The sequence below is a fragment of the Prunus persica genome, chromosome G1, assembly GCF_000346465.2.
Source record: "Prunus persica cultivar Lovell chromosome G1, Prunus_persica_NCBIv2, whole genome shotgun sequence".
Lineage (NCBI taxonomy): Eukaryota > Viridiplantae > Streptophyta > Magnoliopsida > Rosales > Rosaceae > Prunus > Prunus persica.
The window spans coordinates 24,153,620-24,176,577 of record NC_034009.1 but is presented as its reverse complement, the minus strand read 5'-3'; the positions used below and the strand labels follow the sequence as shown (position 1 = coordinate 24,176,577).

The window sequence follows — 22,958 nt, the reverse complement described above, 5'->3', positions numbered from 1 at the left end:
ATAGTTGCTTAACTAATATTGGGAAATGGTACGAAGAAAAAACAAAAACAAAATGGAAAATGATAGAACCGGACACGTGGCGTATAGGCAGATGCAGAGAAATTGGAGCGAAGTTTTTAAAGTCCCACAAGTATCGAGTATTGGCTCCAATTTAGTGGGCCGAGCACTCGGGCCCATTCATTTCCATCTTCTGGTCTTTGTTTGGTATAGAGAGGAGAGGAGGGAATAAGCAGACTGAGACTCTCTCAGTCAAGAAGACTCGAGCCGATAACACTGAGGTCTACAATGGCTGGAGCTGGAAGAAGAAGTGCTCGAAGCAGAGCCAGCTCCTCTAGAGACGATGACGATGCAAAGCCCAATTTGAGGCCACCCAGAGGTAGAGGTAGAAATCATACTTCAATTGGAATTTTCAACGTCGATCTCAGAGTCCTGCTAGGGCTTAGCGTGATCGCCTTCTTCGCCATCTTGTTTTTGATCTATAACCTCATCAACCCCATCGAACAAGCTCAGACGCCTAGGGTTGTTACGCCCTTCCCTGCTCCAAAGCTCATGGACCTTCCTCAGGTATAGTGTGATTCGATTTTTATTTGTTGATTGTTGCGTGAATTTTCTGAGGTGATCATGCTTTTTTCCGGGTTGTGGCAGTTTCAAGGTGAGCACAAGGAGAGCTTGTATTGGGGAACATATCGGCCTAACGTTTATCTCGGAATCCGCGCCAGGTGTGTACTTGCCATTGCCTAACATATTGTTTTTTTGTTGATGTTCTTGTGTAAATTTATGTCCGTTAATTGTGATTTTTGCAATCCGTTGTGTATTTTCAGGTATTTTGAGCATAATTTATGTTGAACAGTAAATTTTGTTATTCAAGTCACTAAAACTGGGCACTTGCTCACGTTGTTAATCAACATCCGTTTCCCGATATGCTTGATCTTTCACTTTATATCATTTCATTATATTCACATGTGCTTCATTTTGTTCCCTTATGCATTTATACTAAAAGGATTGCAAGTGATGTTGTGGTGGTAATTATAGCTGTTGCACCTGGCAGGACTCCTCGATCTTTGATAGCCGGGTTAATGTGGATTAGTATAAAGGATGGGAGATATGTCATGCGGCATGTTTGCCAAGATTCTGATGAATTGAGCAAATATGGTTGGGAACAACATGATGGGCGCAATTTTGGACATCAAGTCATTGTTGACCAGGACATGAACTTGGCCACAAGTTTCTTGAAATCCAAGGGGGAAGACAGTGGCTATGGAGGAGATTGGGCAGTTCGAATTGATGTGCAGAACCACAAGTAAATAGCCTCACTTAATTCTGTAACTTTTGCTTTATCAAATGCATAGGGTATATGCAAAGTGTGAGGGGGTTGAGCATTGAATGGAAGGTGTGAGGACTACACATACAAGTATACTGATATAATGAAGAGCAACCTTTAGATTTTCTCTTAATTTCTTTGTTGAGCGTTGGGACCCTTCCCAGATGGGGGAAAGGCCAATGGAAATTTTGTTTCTAACTATAGCATCAAATTTCCCAGGCATACTTTATTCTTGTACATTGATCATGGAACTGACAGAATTAGGCTATCTTATTTAGCCAAACAGTATTCATGAATCTGTTATTGACTCTTTTCATCATGCTTCTTTCACAGATCTAAGGGGAAAGAGGAACTTTTGACAAGTGCGCATCTCTTTTTCTATTTGGCCGATGAAGATGGAAATGCTCTAAATATAGGCAGAGATACCTTGGAGATTCATGAGAACTCTCTCCTCGCCTCTGGTTCACGTATGGACATTGGAAGTTGGCAGCTACATCTAAAATCACAGGTAATGTTATGGTGAAGATAAAAAATATTTCTTTGTTTTGAATGAAAATGTCATATGATGAGGAGACCTCAACATGAACCTCAAGTATTTTTGGTCTACCTCTTTAACTTAAGAACCGTTGGTGCCGTAGATTATCATGGTCTTTGTGGTATTCATTTTAAATATTAGCTAAAACTAATGAATTACTGAACAGTTCATCACATGTGTGGATGAAATCATATGCTCGCTTACATCCAAGTATTTATGCTAAAATTTTACCTCATGTCTGTATGAAAATTCAGTGTCAGTTCCGTTCAATCCACATTCTTAATCAATTTTCAGTTTATGTATATTGTTGAAGGCCTCCAGTACTGATCGCTGACATACTTCTCTGTGTTTCTTTCCAGGATGATTTGGAAGTTCATTATGCTGGTTTTAAGACGCCTCATATTCACAACTTATCTGATCTTGTCCAGGAAAATCTTGGACTACAAGTATGTCAGATTTCCTTGACATCATTTTATTATATATCTAGACAAAATATTCAGATTTTTAATATCTATCACAAATCTTGCCTTGACTGCCTGGGATTTCTCTTCCATGTTTCTAGGTTAGGAAGTTTGGTCGACTGCAGCTACCTGACACGTCTGATGATTCTCCAAATATTCTAGTTTTTCAGGTATATGCTCATGGTGGTAAAGAGTACTGGATAATTATTTGGGAAATATCATAGTAGTTTAACTAATTATTGTGTCATTATGTTTCACTCTTCATTTTATCTTTCTCATCTGCCTTCTTCTGTGGTTTCCCATTCTTATGCAGATTTCTGCTAGGACTCCTTTCAGGACAGATGTTGCATTCATATCTGGAACTGGGTTGGAAAGTCCAAGACTAGAAGAACGTGTTGGCAGCCATACAGGTTCCTCTTCCATTTAATTTTAATAAGTAACAATGATAGAAGCACAGAGGGGTTCCACTGAGTACAAAAATAGTATATAAGAGATACTCAGAAAATGTGAGAGAACGTTCTTTCAAAAGAAATTAAAGCTAGCTCCAGAAATGAAGTTCTATAGTCAGGCTTCCATTAAGGGATCATTAGGACTGAATCATTATTGAACCAAAGGTTATTCTGCTAAGGCTTAAAGCTATTCTTTCCTTCAATTTGGGTTTTGTCAAGGACCAGAAATTAGAATCTTATTTTCTTCTATTCTTTAATCTCCGTGTCTGTGCCTTTAACTTTTAGTTAGTTACTCTATAATCAAGGTACCTCACTGACCAGTCAACTGAAGGAGAAGCAAAGGGAATTTGACGCAAAATTTGGGAAGAGCTTTAATCTGGTTGACAAGGTATTTTGGAAATCAGCTTCCGAGGATAATGCATTTTGTTACAAACTAATGCATTGGGCTTGCTATTTGAATGTCTTGTTCAAAGAGAAATATTTATATGAAGTCACACAGTTACATGAAATTACATGAGTACTGTTCTATGATATTCTTCTGATTTTGGATGACATGGTGAAAAAAATATGCCAATTCAGCTAGGTACTTTAATCTGATGAGCTAGTCCATCATTTTGAATACTCTGTTGAATCTCTCTGTGTGATGTTTGGGACATATCGAAGTCTTCACTGTATTTTGGCCACAGGAAAAAAGCCTTTATTGCATTGATGCCTTCCCACATCCTCTAGCTTCATGATACTTCTAATGATTTCTGGATTTGAATTTTAGTTTTGACAATCCCATGTCTTGCATGTCAGCATGACAGTTGAAGCTGATGTTCTATATATGCGGTTACAAACACTGAATTTAAATTTTTTTGCCAAACTGAGATAGTTATGTGCATCAGAGTTTCACTTAAGCTGATTAAATATTATTGGCAACAAATGACTTCTGAACTCATGTTATTATTATGCTTTCAGCTTGATTCTGAATCTATTGTTGCTGGTAAAGCTGCTATAGGAAACTTGTTGGGTGGCATTGGCTACTTCTTCGGACAGTCAAAAATAGCCATATCTGGGAATATGAATGTAAGTTGTTGGTTACTTCGATGGGCTACCTGTCCTTTCAATACTTTTTTTTTTTTCCCTCTGTTTTCAATTATTTTTTTTTTACAATCGAATTGACTTCAATTTCCATTTTCCTCCTTTGTTTTCATAATTTAGGGAAAATAAGATCTCTTAGAGCATGTCATATGGCTAGTTGCATGATCACCCAAAAGCAGATGCTAATGATTCCTGCTTAACTTAGTGAAATCCATCTCTTTTGCTTCCAAATAAGAGAAAGTGCAAGAATCACAAACCAGGATGTTCGTAAGATAGGATGTGATATCAATGGGGTTCGATCACAATAAGTATTATCGGACTGGGCTTTAACAGAGCAGTTAATTTACAGTGACCAAATTTGTGAGAATCTTTGGCTGCATCAGTTAAATTTTGTGCTTATTTGAAAGAATAGTTATTTTTTATACTTATTAATCACATCAATGTCGACATCTGACAAAATCATACAGTTGGCCATTTCCTCTTGCAGCCGGGAAATCATGATGATTCTATTTTATATTGGCCTGCCGAGCTTTATACAGCTGTTCCAAGTCGGCCCTTCTTTCCAAGGGGATTTTTGTGGGATGAAGGCTTTCATCAGCTTTTGGTCTGGTGAGTTGCCTCATGTTTTTCAGTCTGCATGTTACTCCCATTTTGACCTAATTCGAGCTGCTGCCTCTGCAATTTCTGGAAAAAATATATTAATATATGAACTTAAATACCTTATGTTAGTGTCCCATCTATCTACTATTGGAAAATGGCAACTCTTTCATATATGTATCTTCAATGTTGAGCAGGCGTTGGGATATCCATATTTCCTTGGACATCATAGGACACTGGTTAGATCTGATGAATATTGATGGATGGATTCCACGTGAGCAAATTTTAGGTGCTGAAGCTCTAAGGTGATATTCTTGTTCAAATATGTGTATAAGTTCAGGTCTTAGATTTTGTAAATGAAAGTAGTATGTAAGCTTTTTCTGGTATACCTGCAGTAAAGTCCCCAGTGATTATGTTGTTCAGATTCCAACAAATGGAAATCCACCAGCTCTACTTTTAGCGTTAAATGGTAAGTGAGTTTTTTTTTTTCCTTCTGTTAAACTTTCTGTCCATGGAAATATAGTTTTTGGTGACTCTTTTATGCCAAGAAAATATTATTTTGTTATCTTTGTCCCCGTATATTTGACTTTAGAGACTTTTCAAGAAAATGATATGATGTGAGACATCATTGTTAGAATTAGAATTTTGACGACCTAATTTCTTCCCATACCCTTAGAATGTATGTTGTCTACTTGAAAATTATGTTGGCTGGCTGAATGTTTGCTTCTGACAGACCTAGTTCATGGCTTAAAGAAAAACAAGTTTACTGCTGCTGAAAGCGATGCGATCTCTTCATTCCTAGAACGAGCTTTTGTTCGCCTAGAAGCATGGTTTCAATGGTTCAACACTACCCAGTCAGGTATATAAGGGTTTTGTCACTCTTTAGTCTCTGCCATGGATTTTTCTTTATAGGCAGGGTTGTGAGATATGAGTTTATGGTCTGTTATTCTACTCAAGGGCACATGTGTGGTAACTCATTACTGAGTATGTGCTTGTATGTCTGTTATAACTCATTACTAGAGTCAATTTTCCCTTTTGACAATTGGATCTTTTTATTTATTTGGAGTATGATTCTATGAACACAGGGAAGGAAGTTGGCAGCTACTACTGGCATGGGAGAGACCACACAACAACTAGGGAACTAAACCCGAAGGTTCTGTTTTATAGAAATTCTTACTCTGTTAAGGACTTGATATTCAACAAGATTTGTTTCTCCTTTTGTTTTAAATCTTAGCAAGAATGTGGTATTATTTTGGGAATGATATGCCATAGTTGCTCAATTTCGGATCAAATTAGGAAAACCTTCCTGTTTAAAGACACTGGTAGTAAACGTAGATTTTATTATGGCATCTCCAGACGCTGACTTCTGGATTGGATGATTATCCACGTGCTTCTCACCCGAGTGAGGATGAACGCCATGTAGATCTTAGATGCTGGATGCTACTTGCAGCAGATTGCATGCATTCCATTGCAGAGCTGTTTGAGAAGGAAAATAAATCTGGAAAGGTATGTGAGTGAAAAAGTACATTTGGAAACACTACTGGGATATTCCAGTTATTTAATATTTAAAAAATGATGCAGGAATACGGTAATACGGTTAAGTTACTCTCGGATTTTGAAATTCTGAATCAGGTTAGTTTTTCATTATCATATTTAAAGTTTGTTGTTGTATATTCACCCTGACACATTTGACTGCAATATGCATTTCCCTGCCATCATTTTGTTTTTTGGTGGGGGGTGGTGGTGTTTTGGGGGAGGGGGGGATTGAAGGCATTTATTATCATGTTCAATAAGTAAATGTGCTCGGTTAATTACTACTTTAGTTCTTTTTTTTTATGTCTTATATTTGTTTTTAATGTTTCAACAGATGCACTATGATGATGCATATGGAACTTATCTTGATTTTGGAAATCATACGGAAAAGGTAAGCTGCTTGCTGGTAATCAATATAATCCCTTTTTTCTTCTCTTCTGTGATGTTTTCACAAGCATTAATTGCACATAGTACATGGGTTCCTCATGATTCTAGTTAATATCTTGATATAAGAACAAGAGTCAAAACTCCCTGTAAGTGATTAAAGATGATTTGTTTTGGGACTACTAATTTCTTATAGCATCCTAGCATGTGCTATCATGTCATAATAGGTTTAGATAAATTATGTCGTCCAGTAGATGGTTTGGTAGCCTGCTGGGTCTAATGTCCATTGCATAAATGTTTCCAGGTGGTTAGCCTTTTTGCTTTTCAATATTTACAAATTGCATGTTAATATTGGGCGTTGATTTGATCATACTAGGTTCGTTTAGTTTGGAAAGAAACGATGGTAGGACACAATTATGCAACTCGAGAGCTCGTGAGGGAGGTGTTAGAAAGCCCCAAATTGAGACTGGTTCCTCATATCGGCCCTGTTAGTCTTTTCCCCTTCATTGCAAGGATTATTCCAGCAGTAAGTAGTGTCATCTGGTTGCAAAAATAACATTTTGCCAATTATATCCTTTGAGTATAGGTTTCTCATGTTTATAAATCGCACAGGAATCAAGGATTTTGGAAAAACAGCTAGACCTTATATCGAACCGTAGTATCTTATGGACAAAGTTTGGACTCCGCTCTCTTGCCAAAACAAGGTGATCATGCAAAAAGATAATGTTAAATTTACTGGTGTTCTTGGTAGAATTCATTTTCTCTGACTTTTAAAGACCGTGTGAAGTCTAAAGCACTAAATATTTCATCTTTTATATGACAGTTCCTTGTACATGAAATACAATACAGAACATGATGCTCCATATTGGAGGGGTCCAATATGGATGAACATGAATTACATGATTCTTTCATCACTCCATCATTACTCTAGAGGTGCGTACCCTAACCCCCCTCCCCCGACTGATAATAGAAAAAGAATCGTCCTGCAAGCTTTATCCCTTCTTTTATTACCATCTTATTGCTTGAATTTTCTTCTTGTTTGAATTGTTCCAGTGGATGGGCCATATAGGGAAAAAGCGAGAACCATCTACGAAGACTTGAGAGGCAATTTGATTAGGTATTGTGGACATTGTCTACCCATTTGATGCCTATTGATTTGCATTTGCTCATGCTTAGTCTATTATATTTGATGGATTTAAACGCATTTCCCCTGTGCCAGAAATGTGGTTCAGAATTATCACAAAAATGGGTTCTTCCGGGAACAATATGATCAGAGGAATGGCAAGGGAAAAGGTGCCCGCGTATTCAATGGCTGGACATCTCTTGTGTTATTAATCATGGCAGAAGCTTACTCTAGCTAGCTAAAGGACATCGTAGAAAAAATCCGTAGGGGAAAGAAAATGAAATTTAGGAAAATGCCCTAGTCATAGTTTATCAATGAGACAGACCTGCAAGCGTTGTATTATTTGAAATTTTCTAGATTCTATTGTAGGAAAATGCTCTTATAAAAGAATGCAAATGTAAAACAATCCCCGTTTTTCTTTTGTCAATTATCCCGGTGGTGCAATAAAGCGAAGAGGACTCTTGAATGATTCGGCATATAAAGACCAATGGACTTCAAATGAAGCCATTGTCCCTGGGCCCATGTTCAGACCAATGGTCATGCCAGTCCCATATAGGCCAATAAGGAGCCCAATTGTTGGCTCATTACTGGACCATTAGTCATGCCAGGCCCATAACCAGACTCATGGTCGTTCAAGGCCCAATTCAGGCCCATTTATAGATCTAATGCAGACTTATATAGGACCAACGAAAGACCATATAGGCCCAAAGCAGGGGCAATCCCGTAAATAGTGCACACTTTTCTGGATTTTTTTTTTTTTTTTTCAGTCATTAAGTTCTTTGGTTGCAATGCAAGTAGATCCACAAGAGTCAATATTCATTGCAAAAGATGCAAGTAGATGAATGAGTTCCATCTCTCTGTTCATCCAAACTGATTTCCAGAATTCCGCTCAAAACTACCCTGCCGCTGGTTACTAAATTAAACGCAAAAATTACAGTTGACAAAACAACTGTCATTTTGCCGCCTTAGCTCATAATCATATTCTCTGTTGTTTCTGTCTCCTCAGCCATAATAATCTCCATGTCCCTAATATCGCGCTTCAAAACATTGCCAAGTCTTGCAATGGCTTCTGTCTGCTGTTGTAAGACCTGTCCCACAAAATTGAACATTCAGTTAACCAATCTCACATATCATAAGTTGTCAAATAAAGACATGTACTTCAATAATTCCTAAAGGACAGCATTGCAGAACAACAATAGGAAACTACACAGACGGTTACTCGCAGAAGGTGATATAAAATAGAAGTTTTCGAAACTAGTCCACTCTCACCTCTTGCATATCAGCAAGACTCTGTTCATGTATTTTGGTTGATCCAGGAAGACAGACTAAACCACCAGCACCAATAGCATTTTCTTGGACACGGGATATCGTTACCAGGTTTTGTACCCTCCTAGATAACTCAGCTCCCGATCCTTTCAACTGGAAATCCAACTGCTTGTTAGTATCTTCACCTAATGACAAATGGGGAGTAGGATGCATAGAAGGGATAAAGGGCAAGAGAACAAGAACCTGTCTAGTAATTGCAGCTAACTTCTCAGCCAATTCTGCTTCACCTTTCATTAAAGGCAGCCGAAAACCCTTGCCCTCAAGTGCCTCCAGTAGTCTCATCACCTTTTGGAATAGCACAAGGACATTCAAAAAAGTCAAAACACTTGCTGAGATACAAAATGCATAAACTACCCACACAATAATGATTTAAACCGGCGAAACAGACACCTATTTCGGGTCCAACCCATACAACTGACAACAACTAGATGTTTGTTACAAGGCCAAATTGCAATGAAGCTATTTTAGTCTAAGCCAACTTTAAAAAAACAGAGGGACAACAAAGAAGTACAATGAGTGTCACCCTTAATTTACAGACTCATTCTTAAATATTTAGCAGAAACTGTACCCACCCTCAAAAGGCGCCTTTGAAGACCTTGTTCTTTTTGTCTCATTCTTTCGATCCAAGGAAGAGTGTCAGCTTGAAAATGCCTTTGAAGCTGCAAATGACAGAGGACGTGAAAACTATTTTCAAATTCATATGATAAAAGTAGATGAACGTATGAGCTAAAAAGATACCATCTTGACATTGCTTTGGGTCATTTGCAATCTCTCAGCATCTGAAAGAAGGACTTCATCTTGGAGCTGCATCAGCTCATTTTGACAACATCAGACTTCAGTAAATGATGACAAGGAGTACAGGTGCAAAATCCTCAAAACTGGTCACTTTTATTTTATTATCATAATTTCTTCATGCAAATAAATATTGATCAATCAAAGTAAAACAAATAGCTTTTAATTATTAAGTTCTCCAAATATATATGTTTGTGTCGCCATGCAAGACCTAAAGATTTCATTTGCCTTTTCCCCATCTTATGAGCTATCAACACATAGTTATTGCAACCGCATTGATTCCTAAACGTTTTTGTTCTACTCAAACCATATATTTTTCAGAAAGGAAATTCTACTCAAACCATATTAACTCGATACTTGCATCATGGAAGTGATCCAACTATAGGCACGTAATTTGACAGAAAACTTTTTGTGACGGCAACTCTGGTTGGTAACCAACAAATTTTTAAACTTTTATCCGAAATTTCAGTCAGTAAATGCCATAACAGAACCCTAGCACTGTAACATCTTTATAAAAATTGGCATTCACGAACACCAACCAGTGAATTTGTTACTAAAAAACTCAAAACATTACTAAAAAGCTCTCTTTCCAAGTATCAACAACAAAAACAACACGCAAAAATACTTCTAAGAATATCTCTATGCTTCAAACTAACAACAATTACCTTCAAGCGTTGCGAAAGATCTTTAAAACCCTGAACAAGCTGAGGCCACAGGCGTTCCCTGTCAGTACTTTCCAGACCTTCAAGCTTCCCCATAGCCTCTGCCCACATTATCTGACAATGCAAACTATTCTCCAAACTTAGCCGAAATAAAAAGATCAACAAAAAAACAGATAATAGCACTAACAATTAGGAAATAAAAATGGAAACAATAAACTCACATCTGATACACCAGCAGGCTTCACCCTGAACTGCGGATCAGTTACGCTAAACAGCAAATGCTGCAAAAATCAAGACAGTCAATCATTCCTCACATGAATCTCCGAAACTAGGTTGCTTAAAACCAATGGGAAGATAAGAAGCTGGGGTTTTACTCAAACATGAACTTCACCATTCAGTTCCTTCTAAAACAAGCATAATTTCACAACCTTACTTTCATTATTTTATCAGTTTTCCCACAAATGAAACAGACAAGCATGTAGATCAGGGGCGGGAAACCACTGCATTCGAAAATCTAACAAACCGAATAAAGAAAGACAAGAAAAACAAACCTTAAAAGCATATTTAGGGTTTCCAGGCTCATCCTTGTAAGCGTCAACAATTGCCTGGCGCAGAAAATCAAAAATGTCAAATCAAAACATATCGAAAGAGCTAGGGTTAGGGATTTGAAGTGAAAAAACAAAAGGTAAAACGAAAACCTTACTTGAATATCGCGATCGGCAAGAGAGAAGGGGAGAGGAGCAACAGGAGCCATCTGAGTAGTCAATTGAGAATTAGGGAAGGGAGTCGGCTGTTGTGGCGTAGTGAACGGACTCTGAAACCCAAAGCCACCAGCAGACTGAGGTTGTTGAAACGACGGCGTCTGCTGTTGTTGCTGTTGAGTTTGAGAAGAGAATGGAGTGGCGAAGAAGGAGCCGCCGAAGCCACCAGTGGAAAATGAAGACGACGACGGAGTTCCAAAGGCTGGGGTCGAAGGAGTGAAGAAGCTTGGGGTTGAAGACGGCGTGCCGAAGGCCGGGGTTGACGACGGCGTCCCGAAGGCCGGGGTTGACGATGGCGTTCCGAAGACTGAGGTTGACGATGACAGGCCGAAAGGAGAAGAGGAAGCTTGAGCTCCGAACATTGTCGCTGCTGAAATTCTACTCTCGTGGTTGAACGCAGAGAGAGACTAGAGAGTGTGGACTGCGGATTTGTGAATTGTTAGATGCAGCTCAGCTGTTCGACGTTTTGCTTGCGTTTTTGTTTGGGTATTTTGAGAGCGCGAGCAGGCAATAAGCAGTGTGCGCCTTTTTTTTTTCCCCTCCTTCCCATTACTCGAAAGAACATTTATTTTTTCGCGTGAATGTGAAAATAATAAAATCATAATTTTGATGGTTTTTGTTTCTGTTAAAATAATTTTGAGGCACCAGTTTAAGTGAGTTAGGACAATTATTACTAGCAGAAATTTAGCAATGCTACATGAGCTTATCACCATCTTCTGGTTTGTCTTTTTAATTTTCAATTTGGCCCTAATCTTTTAATTTATTCGTTTTTTTTTATTGTCAAAGTGTCAATTTATTCTTGATCCTCAAATTTTAGGTTAATTTTCTTACTTTTTTTTTTTTTTTAAGTACAAGCCATAGTCTAAACTACAAGGGATAGAAATTTCTCACACACATAACTATGATGCCATCGGGATTTGAATATGAGATCTCTAATCTGTAGCCCTTTTTTATTGGACTAGACCCTATTGTCGGAAAATAACTCATAATTTGAAAAATACAGGTCAAATTGATACGTATTAAAAGATTAAGAGAGAACCAAAACCAAATTGAAAGTTCATGGGTATTACCTAGTCAGGGGGAGCGTAATGAGCATTACCCTCAAATATGCATATCTATACATAAATAAAAGCTTAACAAAAAAACAAGAAGTAAATGCAATGCAACACAAAACTAAACTATTTAAATCTAAAACTTTATCCTACGAGGCTTAAAAATCTTAAATTCCTCAATTATATCTTCATTGTCGATATTATTAGCAAACTTTCTTTCAATGTGGAGAATCATGCAATCAGCAAGGAATTCATCAGTTATGGTGCTTCGAAGTCTATTCTTAATAATTCTCATACATGAAAAAGCTTGTTCCGTTGTTGCTGTAGAAACAGGAAGAGTCAACACCAATTGAATCAACCTGTAAAGCAAATGGTAGTTTTCTGCCAAAGTTGTTTTCGCCAATTGTTGACATAACTGAGGAAGAGTGGTGAGGTCCTTAAAGCAGGGAAGGCGATGCATATCATTTTGAAAATACCTCAACTCAATTTCTAAAGCTTTCAAGTCACTTGGACTGAAATCAATAGGATAGAATTTCTTAACAAGTTTACGTAGATGCCCAATATTGAATGATTTGAAGGAATTATGGGGATCTAATGCTGAGCTAAGAATAAGAAGTTCAACTGTTTGCTCTAGAAATCTATCATTTAACTCCCTCAACATGCAATCTATCACATCATTAAATACATCAACGCGATAATAATGTTCAACTGTAATAAAATCTTTTTGTTGACAAGAACGACGTATACCAATCATATAACGAAAACTCATATCATGAACATCCATACCATATTTTCACAAAATGATACCACGCTCATGAATAAATCATCCCAGCCATGTGCCCTCATATCTTAGAACTATGATTTTATGTTTTCAACAAAGGTTAAAGCACTTACAATATCTTGAGTTTTTGTCTAAAACACTTGACAAAGAAAGTTGGTTAATCCCATAATTTTATCCATCAAAAGAAATGAAAACACAAACTCAAAAGACATCATAGCAATATAGTTATTCTCTGCATCGCCACGAAATTGTTGGTTAGGTCCATAATCATTGATTTCTTGGAGAAGTATTTTAGTCTCTTTAAATAAACTCATCAAACTTGTAATATATGCAAAGTGAGATCCCCAACGAGTGGCTCCAGCTCGTTTCAAACTATGACATTGATTAAGTCCTCTACCTGTCACAAGTTCCCTAGAATCCATCTACTCTTTGAGTTCAGCTTTTCGAATTAAATTTAACTCATTACGGCGCTTAGCAGAAGCACTAACAAAATTCACAATATTAGTCAACATTGAAAAAAATCATCATACAACTTTCACATGCTTATATTGCTTTTGATTGTTTTTGTTAAAGGAGAAAGTTTGAGTGGTGGGGCTACTGTTTTTGTTAAAGGGAAGAATTTGAGTAGGTTGGGTTTGTTGTGGAAGCAAAATATCTCACCCTAGGTCAAATAAAATCAATTTGGGAATTATTTGACCTAATTGAGAGTTACCTAACCTAATTGGGAATTACCTAACCTAATTGGGAGTTACTTGAATTAGTTGGGAGGTTACCTAATTTAAATTGGATGTATTTGATCCTCGCCTTAATTAGGGATTTGGTTAAATCCCTAATCCTTAAATACACCAACTCACCAACTACACCAACCCCGTCAACCTCATTGAGGCCCCCTATAAATACTTTGCTACACCCAAGGATGAGTTACGTCTAAATTCCTACTCAAATTCTACATAAGTTATCCCTTACAAACCTTAGCCACCATTCTCTCTCTCTCTCTCACATAAGGCTCCGGCCACCACACAAGGCTTCGGCCACCCGGTTTTTCTTGAAACACCCTACCTAACTTAGGCATCGGAGGGCCTTTGGCCAACACCCCCCAGTGTGGTGCTTTTACTCCGATCTGTTTTGCAAGGAGAAAGAGAAGCAGAGAAAACGAATGAATCTTAGGCGAATATTCTAGTGGGACGAAAATCGCTCCCACAAGTAGGCAAAAGAAAATTGATTGTATTGGGTAATTTTTGGTTTGGCAAAAAATGGAGTAGGCAGCTGCCTACTCTATCCTTAGGGTAGGATCACCCCTGGTGGCGGCTGCCTACCCTGCCCTTAGGGTAGGACCGCCCCTGGGTATTACTAAAAATTTCTCTTATTACAAATATTTCAAATGGCTTCTCGGAGTTTTTTTTAAAATAAAGAAAATTAAATGGGGAGAGACTTTGAACATGTAACTTGTAAGCTTTCACTGTTGGGAAGAAGATTAGTAAATTAAAAGTTAGTTGGTAAACAGGGGACAATTTTTAACGTAGGCCAAAGAGCCAACTTACAAGTTATATCAATGGTTTGAAGCATCGAGTTTTGATGTCGCAAAGATTCCAAACAATTTTAGGACAAATTCAAATGGAATCACGCCTGCTAATAATTTGTAATGCGTTCATAAACTGAACTGAATTTGACACGAGCATGGAAGAAGAGTTGATAGAGGAACTGAAAGAGTTACTCCGTCGTTACGTATTTGTATCCTTACAACACCAACCTCGTACATGCAATTTTGTGACTCACCAATTAGCCAAATTTGCTTTATCTTGTAATGAGATATGTTACTGGATGGAAGAGGGGCCTAGCTGGCTTCACTCTTACCTTCAGGATGATTTTCATTCTTTACATTCTATTGATGAATAAAGTCATTGCCTTTGGCCTTTAATCGAAAAATAATAATAATAACTTATTGATTTATGATGAATAAGAATTTTTATGCAACCACATATTGTAGCAAACTGGAAGCAGGCAGGCACCGTATACGTGCAAAGAAGATAAATCCCAGACGAACATAAACAAATGCAAGGAAGTTAATTGATAAAAGAGAGCAGTCCCAAACCAGACTTGACTGACTTTTAGGCAATGCAAGAAGTTCTGAACGAACACTAATTGTTATTGCTAGTCCTAATCCAGGCAAACAGAACAAGCACAATTATCAGTAATTATTTAAAATCCTAATCCAATCAATGCAAGAAGTTCACCAACTTTTTTTTCTAGTCTCTTACAAAGGTTCTCTAACTTTCGGGCACACGTTTCACACCTTGATCGTAACACAGCAGAAGCATGGACCAGACGGCTTTACCTCAGAAGTCTGCCACTCTGATCCTGGGGTTGCATTTGGATCATACAACAAAGTACGGTAACCAGGTTCCTCCTCAAGTGAAAATAGCAGAAGTTTCTCACCTAGTATCCCAAACCGGAACTTTATACTTGTGCTTCCAGTCAATGGGATCTGTACCATCTCCCATGAATTGTCCTCTGGATTGTAAATTGAAAGCTTCCGCTGGTTCTTCCACTCCAAACAGAATAGCTTCTTTTCCAGCACAGCATGAGCAGTGACCATGACACAACCATTCTTCATCTCACACCAAGTGTGCTTCTCGGGGTCATAGACATCAACAAACTTTGAATTTCCAATAGTGAAGCTTGACCTTCCGCCCATAACATACAGCCTTCCTTCAAATCCACAGGCAAAGCAACCATATCGTGGGCGGCGAAGACTCTCAATCAGGGTCCAAGTATCAGTGTCAGGATTGTACACCTCGGCACTAGAGAGACTGCTCCCATCTATACCAAATCCTCCAACTGCGTAGATCATTCCACCCACTTCTGCACAAGCAAAGTCATGTCGAGCCACATTCAGGCTTGCTAACTTTCCCCACCTACAATTAAAATCATATATGTCAACAAAAACAAAAATGGCAGAAAGGTGATTAAGAAAAGATTGGATTATTATGAGCTTAAGCTGAATGAGCAAATCACAGAGAAAAATACCTGTTGAGGCAAGAATCATATTGGTAAACATCTTCTGATGCAACACTGGTCCCGCTGGTCACAGAATATCCACCAATGACAAGAAGCTTTCCACTGAGAACTACCACCCCAAACCCAGATCTCATTGGACCAGGCATTGAAGGAAGAATATGGTGCTTGCATCCGAGGCAATCTAAAACCTCCCAGTGGCTTGGATTTCCTTGAGTATCTGTTGTTAACACATAGAGCCACTCCTCAAGAACCCCAGCTAGTTGTCGCACAGTGATAAGTTCTTTGCTTTGAATAAAATGCCTCCATTTCTTACACACACCACTCATAACAGGGAAGTTGGAACGAGGAACAAGAGCAAGGCAATGTTTTGCTATGTCATCTGGCAGTCCCGGTAGAATGGGGATGTCAAAATCATCTACGGCTAGAGGAGTCAAACTACGATAGCTTTTTGAACGAATTGGTGTATCTTGCATGACCAAATTGGATAAACACATGTTTGGTTCTTTGAATCTCTTATTTTCACTCACAAAACCCGGCATTCTTTAGATTGAGAAACTATGCACGTCAAAAGAGATGCAGGTTATCTTGGTATGACAAGTTAGGTATCACCCAAAAATGTGTATACTTTATGATAGCAGACATTTGTTTAAAGGAATTCGTGATATCCGTCACCTATAGGGATTTTACAAGACCAAGGCATAAAGGATGTTGCAGAACGCATCACATGAGCAGTATATGCTGGCAATTTCCTGTGTTTTGTCCAGTCGGATTCAAATTCCATAACAAAAGTTCTGCTCCCAGAGTAGTTGCTCCCTAATTTATATCTTCCCCCACGCATTGCCCAAGTATCTGCATATTGCAGTGCAAAATTAGTGCCGCCTCCTTTCAAGAATAGGAACAAGAAGTAATAAACGTTTCATCTGTAGTCGTGGAGTAAGATAGGTTGAAGAAATCATACCAGTCAAGGCCATAAACTTGGCAGGTTTTAACCCCCAGTTACTTCCATGTATCCAGGACAGGTTGATAATCACCTGAACAAATCATAAATGCAGACGAAAATTCAATTCAAAGATTACCATAACATAATTTTAGCACTTCAAAAAAAATAAGGCGTTGATCCAGATAGCAGCAACCGAAATTCAATAAAACACACCATACTCAAATTCCATTTGAACACCACTTTCAGGCGGAAGTGTCCTACATATTTGTGCACACCATTATAGAATAAAAATAAGAAGATTATACCTTTAAAGGGTTAAACTTCTGAGAGGATATATTATAAATGACCCATTCACCACAGAAACAAAGAGAAAAACATGACAGGCTGATACGATCATACAAGTGATGAAAAGATCAACCACCGGTCCGGCAGCACAACTATTTGGGAAAGGGCCAAGGGAGAAACCCACCCACTTTGTTTAGCTACTTTGATTTCTTTTCTTTAACTTAAATTTTCTATTTTTAATAGGAAAAAAAGGGTAGTAGCTAGACCAGATCTAATATCCTTCCCCAGAAACAACAAAAATGGAGCTCAGATAACTAGATCTAATAACAATTAAATTATCATGGGGTGACATAATGGAAAATTTTAATCCAGTCAAAGTAGAAACCATCAATTGAGAACTTGAAATGTGAGCACATACGCAAGAATTTCAGCTCATGGCAGCTAAAACAGCTCTTATAACAACAAATTCTGAATGAAATCTGAATAAACAAATCACCAACATGTTGAACCAATCAGAATCAAATCTATGTTCATTTGGGTTAGCTAAGCTAAGCTGCTAATAGTGAAACAAGCATAATCCATGCATAAATAAAAGCATAAATTCATGAGCTTGTTCATTACATGACAAACAGAAGGAAAAAAGAAAATGGAAGCTGAACCTGATCAGGACATGTTGAGGATCTCATGTGAAAGAAAAGCCTATAAATTAGAAAAGCAAAGCATACCAAATCTGAGATTAACAGAGATGACAATGGAGATTACCTGAAAAAGAGGAGATTATTCACAAAGGTGTGTTAGAATTTGGAGTGAGAATTTTATAGGTGGATAAAAATAGGGTAATGGGAATTAGGGAGGGTGAGGTAGTTGTGGGAAAGGAAGATGAGGATTTATAGGACCCGAAATGCAAGGGAGGAGGAAAAAGTAGGAAGGGAAGGATAAAACTGACAACAAGCCCCGACCACTCAGAATGAGATTTCCCTCACAACTGGTAAGGTAAAGAGACGACCTTGGTTGTGTTCCCGAAATAAAGGGTAAAATAATATGTTTTTTATTTCTCGTGTTATCTTTTTTATTTATTTTTTATTTGATTGTCGGGAATAGATAATGGGATATTTCTAATATGTATATACTCGGACTGTGATTTCTGTGTGGACGATCTCAGGCTGCGGAGCACTCGGGCTTCTTCCATTGCTCCGAATGTCAGATAAGTGATGAACGAGTTTATAAACGGATAATAGTAATACTTCCCCTCTTAATAGGTAAGTAAGAGTTCCTATATTTATGCTAATAGCAATATAACATGTGTGTAGAAATTTTTACATTTATATTTTTGATGAATTAATGTTGCATATGTGTCAAATTATAATTTGCAGAAAGAATGAATATTTTCTTACAAATAAAGAAGCCAGTAAAATTGGACATAAATTAATTTTTCTGTATATTTCTTGTTTTGTTTTCTTTTAGGTGAATTTTTTTTGCAGAGGATAGTACAGTTGGGACATAATGGGAATTAGCCATTTTTATATATTAAAATGGTTATCTTCTAGGCTATAGGGCGCCCACCAATTGATGACATTTTGGATGTGTGCAAAGTTTAAGAGGATCAACTGGTTTTGGATTCACTGGCCAATAAATAAATAATATAACAGAATTTTCCTAAAATTAAAAGGTGTTCCAAATTAAATCAACTCAAATCCATTATTGAGCTAATTTTATCAAATTCAAATATAATATCTTTCTAACATGCATGCACGACACATAATATGACCACATTATATCATCATATCATTCAAAAACTGTCATATCTCATCACATGTGAACCCTGTGTCATATTAAAAGTGGGAAAAATGTTGATAATTCATCAAGTTCATGTACTTCAACGTGTTGAATTTAAGCAAGTTGACGGATATTTTCATTGGCCGGTGAGTCAAGAACAGCACTACTGGTAATTTAAAAGGTTACCGTCTTAATATACCGTTGTCTGTTTGGTGAAACTGGTCCTGTTCTTTTAGAAATCAAATTTTGGATATCATTCCTTCACCTTCAATTACAAGCACATGCGTATGTGAAATAATATTATTAGAGCCCGTTTGAAAATCATATATATCCGAACCCCAAAAAATATAAATATTTTTCTTTCAAAAACGACATGAGTTTCTCCAAAATTGATGGGTTGAAAACTCTAGGGAATCTGAAATACATGGCAGCTGTTGCAACGCTAGTCATATTCCAAACACATGAATCTGATAAGAACTAGAACTAGAGATACTTGGTTTTGAGCATCTAGCTTGAAATGGATAAGAACAGATTCCCAGTGTTTGAGGGCATCAACTCTCAGCTCTCAAGAGCCACAGAAACATATGTGTGGTATTCTCTATTAAAACAGTCAATTTCAACATAAATCTATCACACTCTCTCAAAATCTGCCACCTGGTAGGTTAATAATACTTTAACTAAAATCCCATCATCCTGGGTCATTCAATTTCAGAAATAGGGGATGAAATGAAAATTGACATCTACTATTAACTCATTCAATTTTATCTCATAATTTCGCATTTACTTAATTACATATGTGTCAATAAGTTAATTTAGTAAAAAATAACATTAACTTACAAATTAATAATTTCAGCATTCAAAGTTTTCAAACCTCTATAGCATATTTGTAGCGCCTATGAAACCGCGTCATTTTATGATACAGACGATTAATAATAATCTCAACGTTCCAACCTCTACAACAGCATATTTGTTGTGCGTATGAAACCATCTGTTGTTGGGTATTGACGTAATTTCTGTTTGGATTTGCGGCATTTTGCTGGGCATTGACGTAAGGTCGCTGTCTATTGCTGTCGTGGGATATTTGAGAGGGTCAAGTCTTTGGACTGTGAAGTCTGGGTCGAAGTTGACGGCGAATAGGCCATTGGTTGGATTAGGAGGCCCACGTTGAAGCGGACGTATGGAATCGATTGATGGATCATGAGCCATTGCCTGGCATTAGCGTCACATTCTCTGACTGTCTCGCATTATCAAATTTTATTTTTATAATATAATGTTTTGTTTTGTGTCTACAAAATCACGCATAAACTGTAATTTATTATATAATCATGCATTCACATTGCCATTCCACTTGAGCTATTTAACTACCGGACTTGCGAGTCCACGTGGCTTGAGACTCGGCAAAACTTGTTGAACATCACAGGTCGAACTTTGTGGAAATAAATCAAAATCCTCTCCTCAACCACCCATCTACAAAGTGTTTGCATTTTATGGGCAATTAAATATTTTCCTAATTGTTTGTTTATAAAATATTGGTCAAGCTAACCTTCATAAGTTTATTCCGCATCAAACCTTAAAAGAAGAAGTATTTTTGCTTTCTTATGGTTACCAGTGAAAAATTCTAATTTCAATTCTTGACTTGTTTGAATAATACATCAAATATGTTTAACGTCCTACGTCTTTTGTTTGTTTATGATCCATCATTATCAAAATATGATATATTCGATAGGTGCCATCGAAATTAAATTGTGATCTTTATGTCGGTAAATGGAACTACCTATACCAAATAGAGTTTATAACTTAAAGTCATGACAAATTGACAAATTGATACAAAGAAACCCAGTCATGGGAACCTTCCAAGTTCAAAGAATCAATTGAGATAGAAAAGAAGCGTGGGTCACCTAATACCACAAGTCTTCAATATATCATAGCATTTATCTACCATAATAACAATCCTGCCGCCCAAAACTACAAATCTAATCTAGTACAAATATAATATCAATATGCAGGCTAGCTATTGCGTCTCAAAGGCTGGTGTTCGCTTGCCACAGCTGCTCGTTAAGAAAGAGTGGCACGCTTTTGTCGGTTTGTGCTTTTGCTTAGTGGAGAATCTCAACATGTCAATACGTTATTTTTGGTGGCTATAAATGCTGCTACGCTATGCTATGGATATTTGGAGAAAAACTTGTGTAATGGCCATAGCAATGTTTTGATATGTTTAATTAATCACGTTCTGTTATGTGTGAATGATAATTTTTTACATAATGGTGCGTGATTGGTTAGAAATAGTAAAATAATATTATTTCGATGATTTTGACTTAACGGGCATTATCCTTGCTTGCAACGGCTTTAAGAGTTTGTAGTTTTTTGGGAGGTCTAAACAATCAGTCCAATGGGTTTACTTAATTAGCTTTTTTTTTAAGAGGACAACCACATTATTTGCTTTATATTTAAAAGTGGCAACTTATGTTTAAATTGAGACAAGTAATCGAAAATGTCTCTGTACCAAACATCTACTCTCTCCTTGGGTTGAAAATCCAGTTTGGGAATAAATCAAAGAAAGGTTTTGTTATGTTATTCAAAGTAGCAACCGACGCCTAGTGTCATCAAATCAACCGATAACATTTTAGATACATTTCACATCATTTGTCAAAGATTTGTGGCATGATAAATGATTATATTTCCACTTTTGAAAAAGAAAAAAAGTCTAAGAATTTCTAAGAGCCCACCTAATTGCTCTTAGCTAGTCCTAGCCTGTTGACAAAGAGGGGAGGCATCACTCGGGTTTCCACAATTTAAAGCCGAACTTTTGCTAATCTGACCTTTCAGACTGCTTAAGAGATACGAAACCTGCATGCATGCATCTTATATACATAAATGTGGTGTTATTTAAGCGGACGATTTGAATTAGTCTTGCTTAATGGTTCAATGATAACCATGGAATTTCATGTTTATCTTGAAATCATACTCTCTCTCTCTCTCTCTCTCTCTCTCTCTCTCTCACATACTGTCTGAAATCAGATTGTGTTGTCATTCCTATACAGGATAAAATAATACCATTGACTCTCCACCTCATAGGTTGCATAAAATAGATCGCCATAATGAGAGTGTCGCAATAGTATCGGATGCCTCAAGAGCATATTATATAGTACACGATAATCACCATTGGTGAAGAATATGATAATCTTTTTTTTTTTTCTTTTTTTTTTGGCATAGATAGATTTCATTCTATTAGATAGTAGGAATAATGGGCATGTTATGTGTGGCCTTATTAAAATCTTCTTGGAGAAAATTACATGGGAAAAACTCCAGAGTAGAAAAGAATACCACACCACACACGCTGAAAGATATGACAATCTTAATATTCATTTTGCTAGTCACAAATCACATATCTTATAGATGTGATCCATTTAAAACTTTGGTCAATATCACTTTTCGTCCTCGATTGTTTAGTAAAATCAAATTTGTAGTTGACTTATATAAACTTGAGTCACGAGTTATCATGTTCAAAGCTTTGGGATAATTGTGTTGGAATTTTAAAAAGGTTTTAAAAATTTAACCCTTAAAAAAAAAAAATATTTTGGTTGTTTTATTTTATTTATTGTAGGGGTTATAAATATTTAATATTCAAGTTTTATTTCTATATTGAATGCCTTAATTTTCTAGTTGGTGAACTTTTCTGGTTGGTGAAGGTTACATGTTATTGGATGCCTATAAAAGGTCATTCCTCCTTCACATTTGAAACAACCACAATACACCATCAGAATATCACATACCACAATCACCACCACAAACTAATTCTCTCCTTTTCTACTTTTATATATATTCTCTACTTTATATTATTATTTTGGCAATGGTTCTATGACTTGGATACCTATATCTGTCTATGAACGTGCTCATAGTAGATCTTGAGTTTGTGTATAAGGAGTCGTATCTTAGAGTCTTGTAGAACATCAGTACCTGCACGTAGGAAGGCTACAAAAGCTTTAGGACAACGTCTTTGATGTGCTTCACCGTACCGAACTCACATTCTTATTTATTATTTATTTTGCTTTTACTTACCTATTATTTTGTTTTCTTAA

The 22,958-nt window shown here is 37.0% G+C and overlaps 3 protein-coding genes across 3 annotated transcripts; 1 reads left to right on the top strand and 2 right to left on the bottom strand.

Moving 5' to 3' along the window:
* LOC18789500 (mannosyl-oligosaccharide glucosidase GCS1) lies at positions 161–7,961 on the top strand. The gene is made up of 22 exons (XM_007225226.2): positions 161–564; positions 646–719; positions 1,049–1,300; positions 1,655–1,829; positions 2,216–2,302; positions 2,419–2,487; positions 2,631–2,727; positions 3,072–3,154; positions 3,727–3,834; positions 4,337–4,458; positions 4,644–4,751; positions 4,842–4,915; positions 5,180–5,305; positions 5,532–5,599; positions 5,803–5,952; positions 6,028–6,078; positions 6,314–6,370; positions 6,740–6,889; positions 6,976–7,067; positions 7,187–7,296; positions 7,417–7,480; positions 7,583–7,961. Exons 1-22 carry the CDS (start codon positions 286–288, stop codon positions 7,722–7,724), a joined length of 2,538 nt encoding a protein of 845 aa, XP_007225288.1. The 5' UTR covers positions 161–285; the 3' UTR covers positions 7,725–7,961.
* On the bottom strand, positions 8,282–11,589 carry LOC18789543 (nuclear pore complex protein NUP54). The gene is made up of 9 exons (XM_007222979.2): positions 10,970–11,589; positions 10,818–10,871; positions 10,488–10,547; positions 10,270–10,380; positions 9,551–9,616; positions 9,385–9,471; positions 8,996–9,097; positions 8,756–8,905; positions 8,282–8,574 (listed from the first exon to the last, which is right to left on the bottom strand). Exons 1-9 carry the CDS (start codon positions 11,387–11,389, stop codon positions 8,452–8,454), a joined length of 1,173 nt encoding a protein of 390 aa, XP_007223041.1. The 5' UTR covers positions 11,390–11,589; the 3' UTR covers positions 8,282–8,451.
* Positions 14,902–18,145, bottom strand: LOC18788919 (F-box/kelch-repeat protein At1g67480). The gene is made up of 4 exons (XM_007223030.2): positions 17,866–18,145; positions 16,837–16,909; positions 15,888–16,727; positions 14,902–15,775 (listed from the first exon to the last, which is right to left on the bottom strand). Exons 3-4 carry the CDS (start codon positions 16,415–16,417, stop codon positions 15,148–15,150), a joined length of 1,158 nt encoding a protein of 385 aa, XP_007223092.1. The 5' UTR covers positions 16,418–16,727; positions 16,837–16,909; positions 17,866–18,145; the 3' UTR covers positions 14,902–15,147.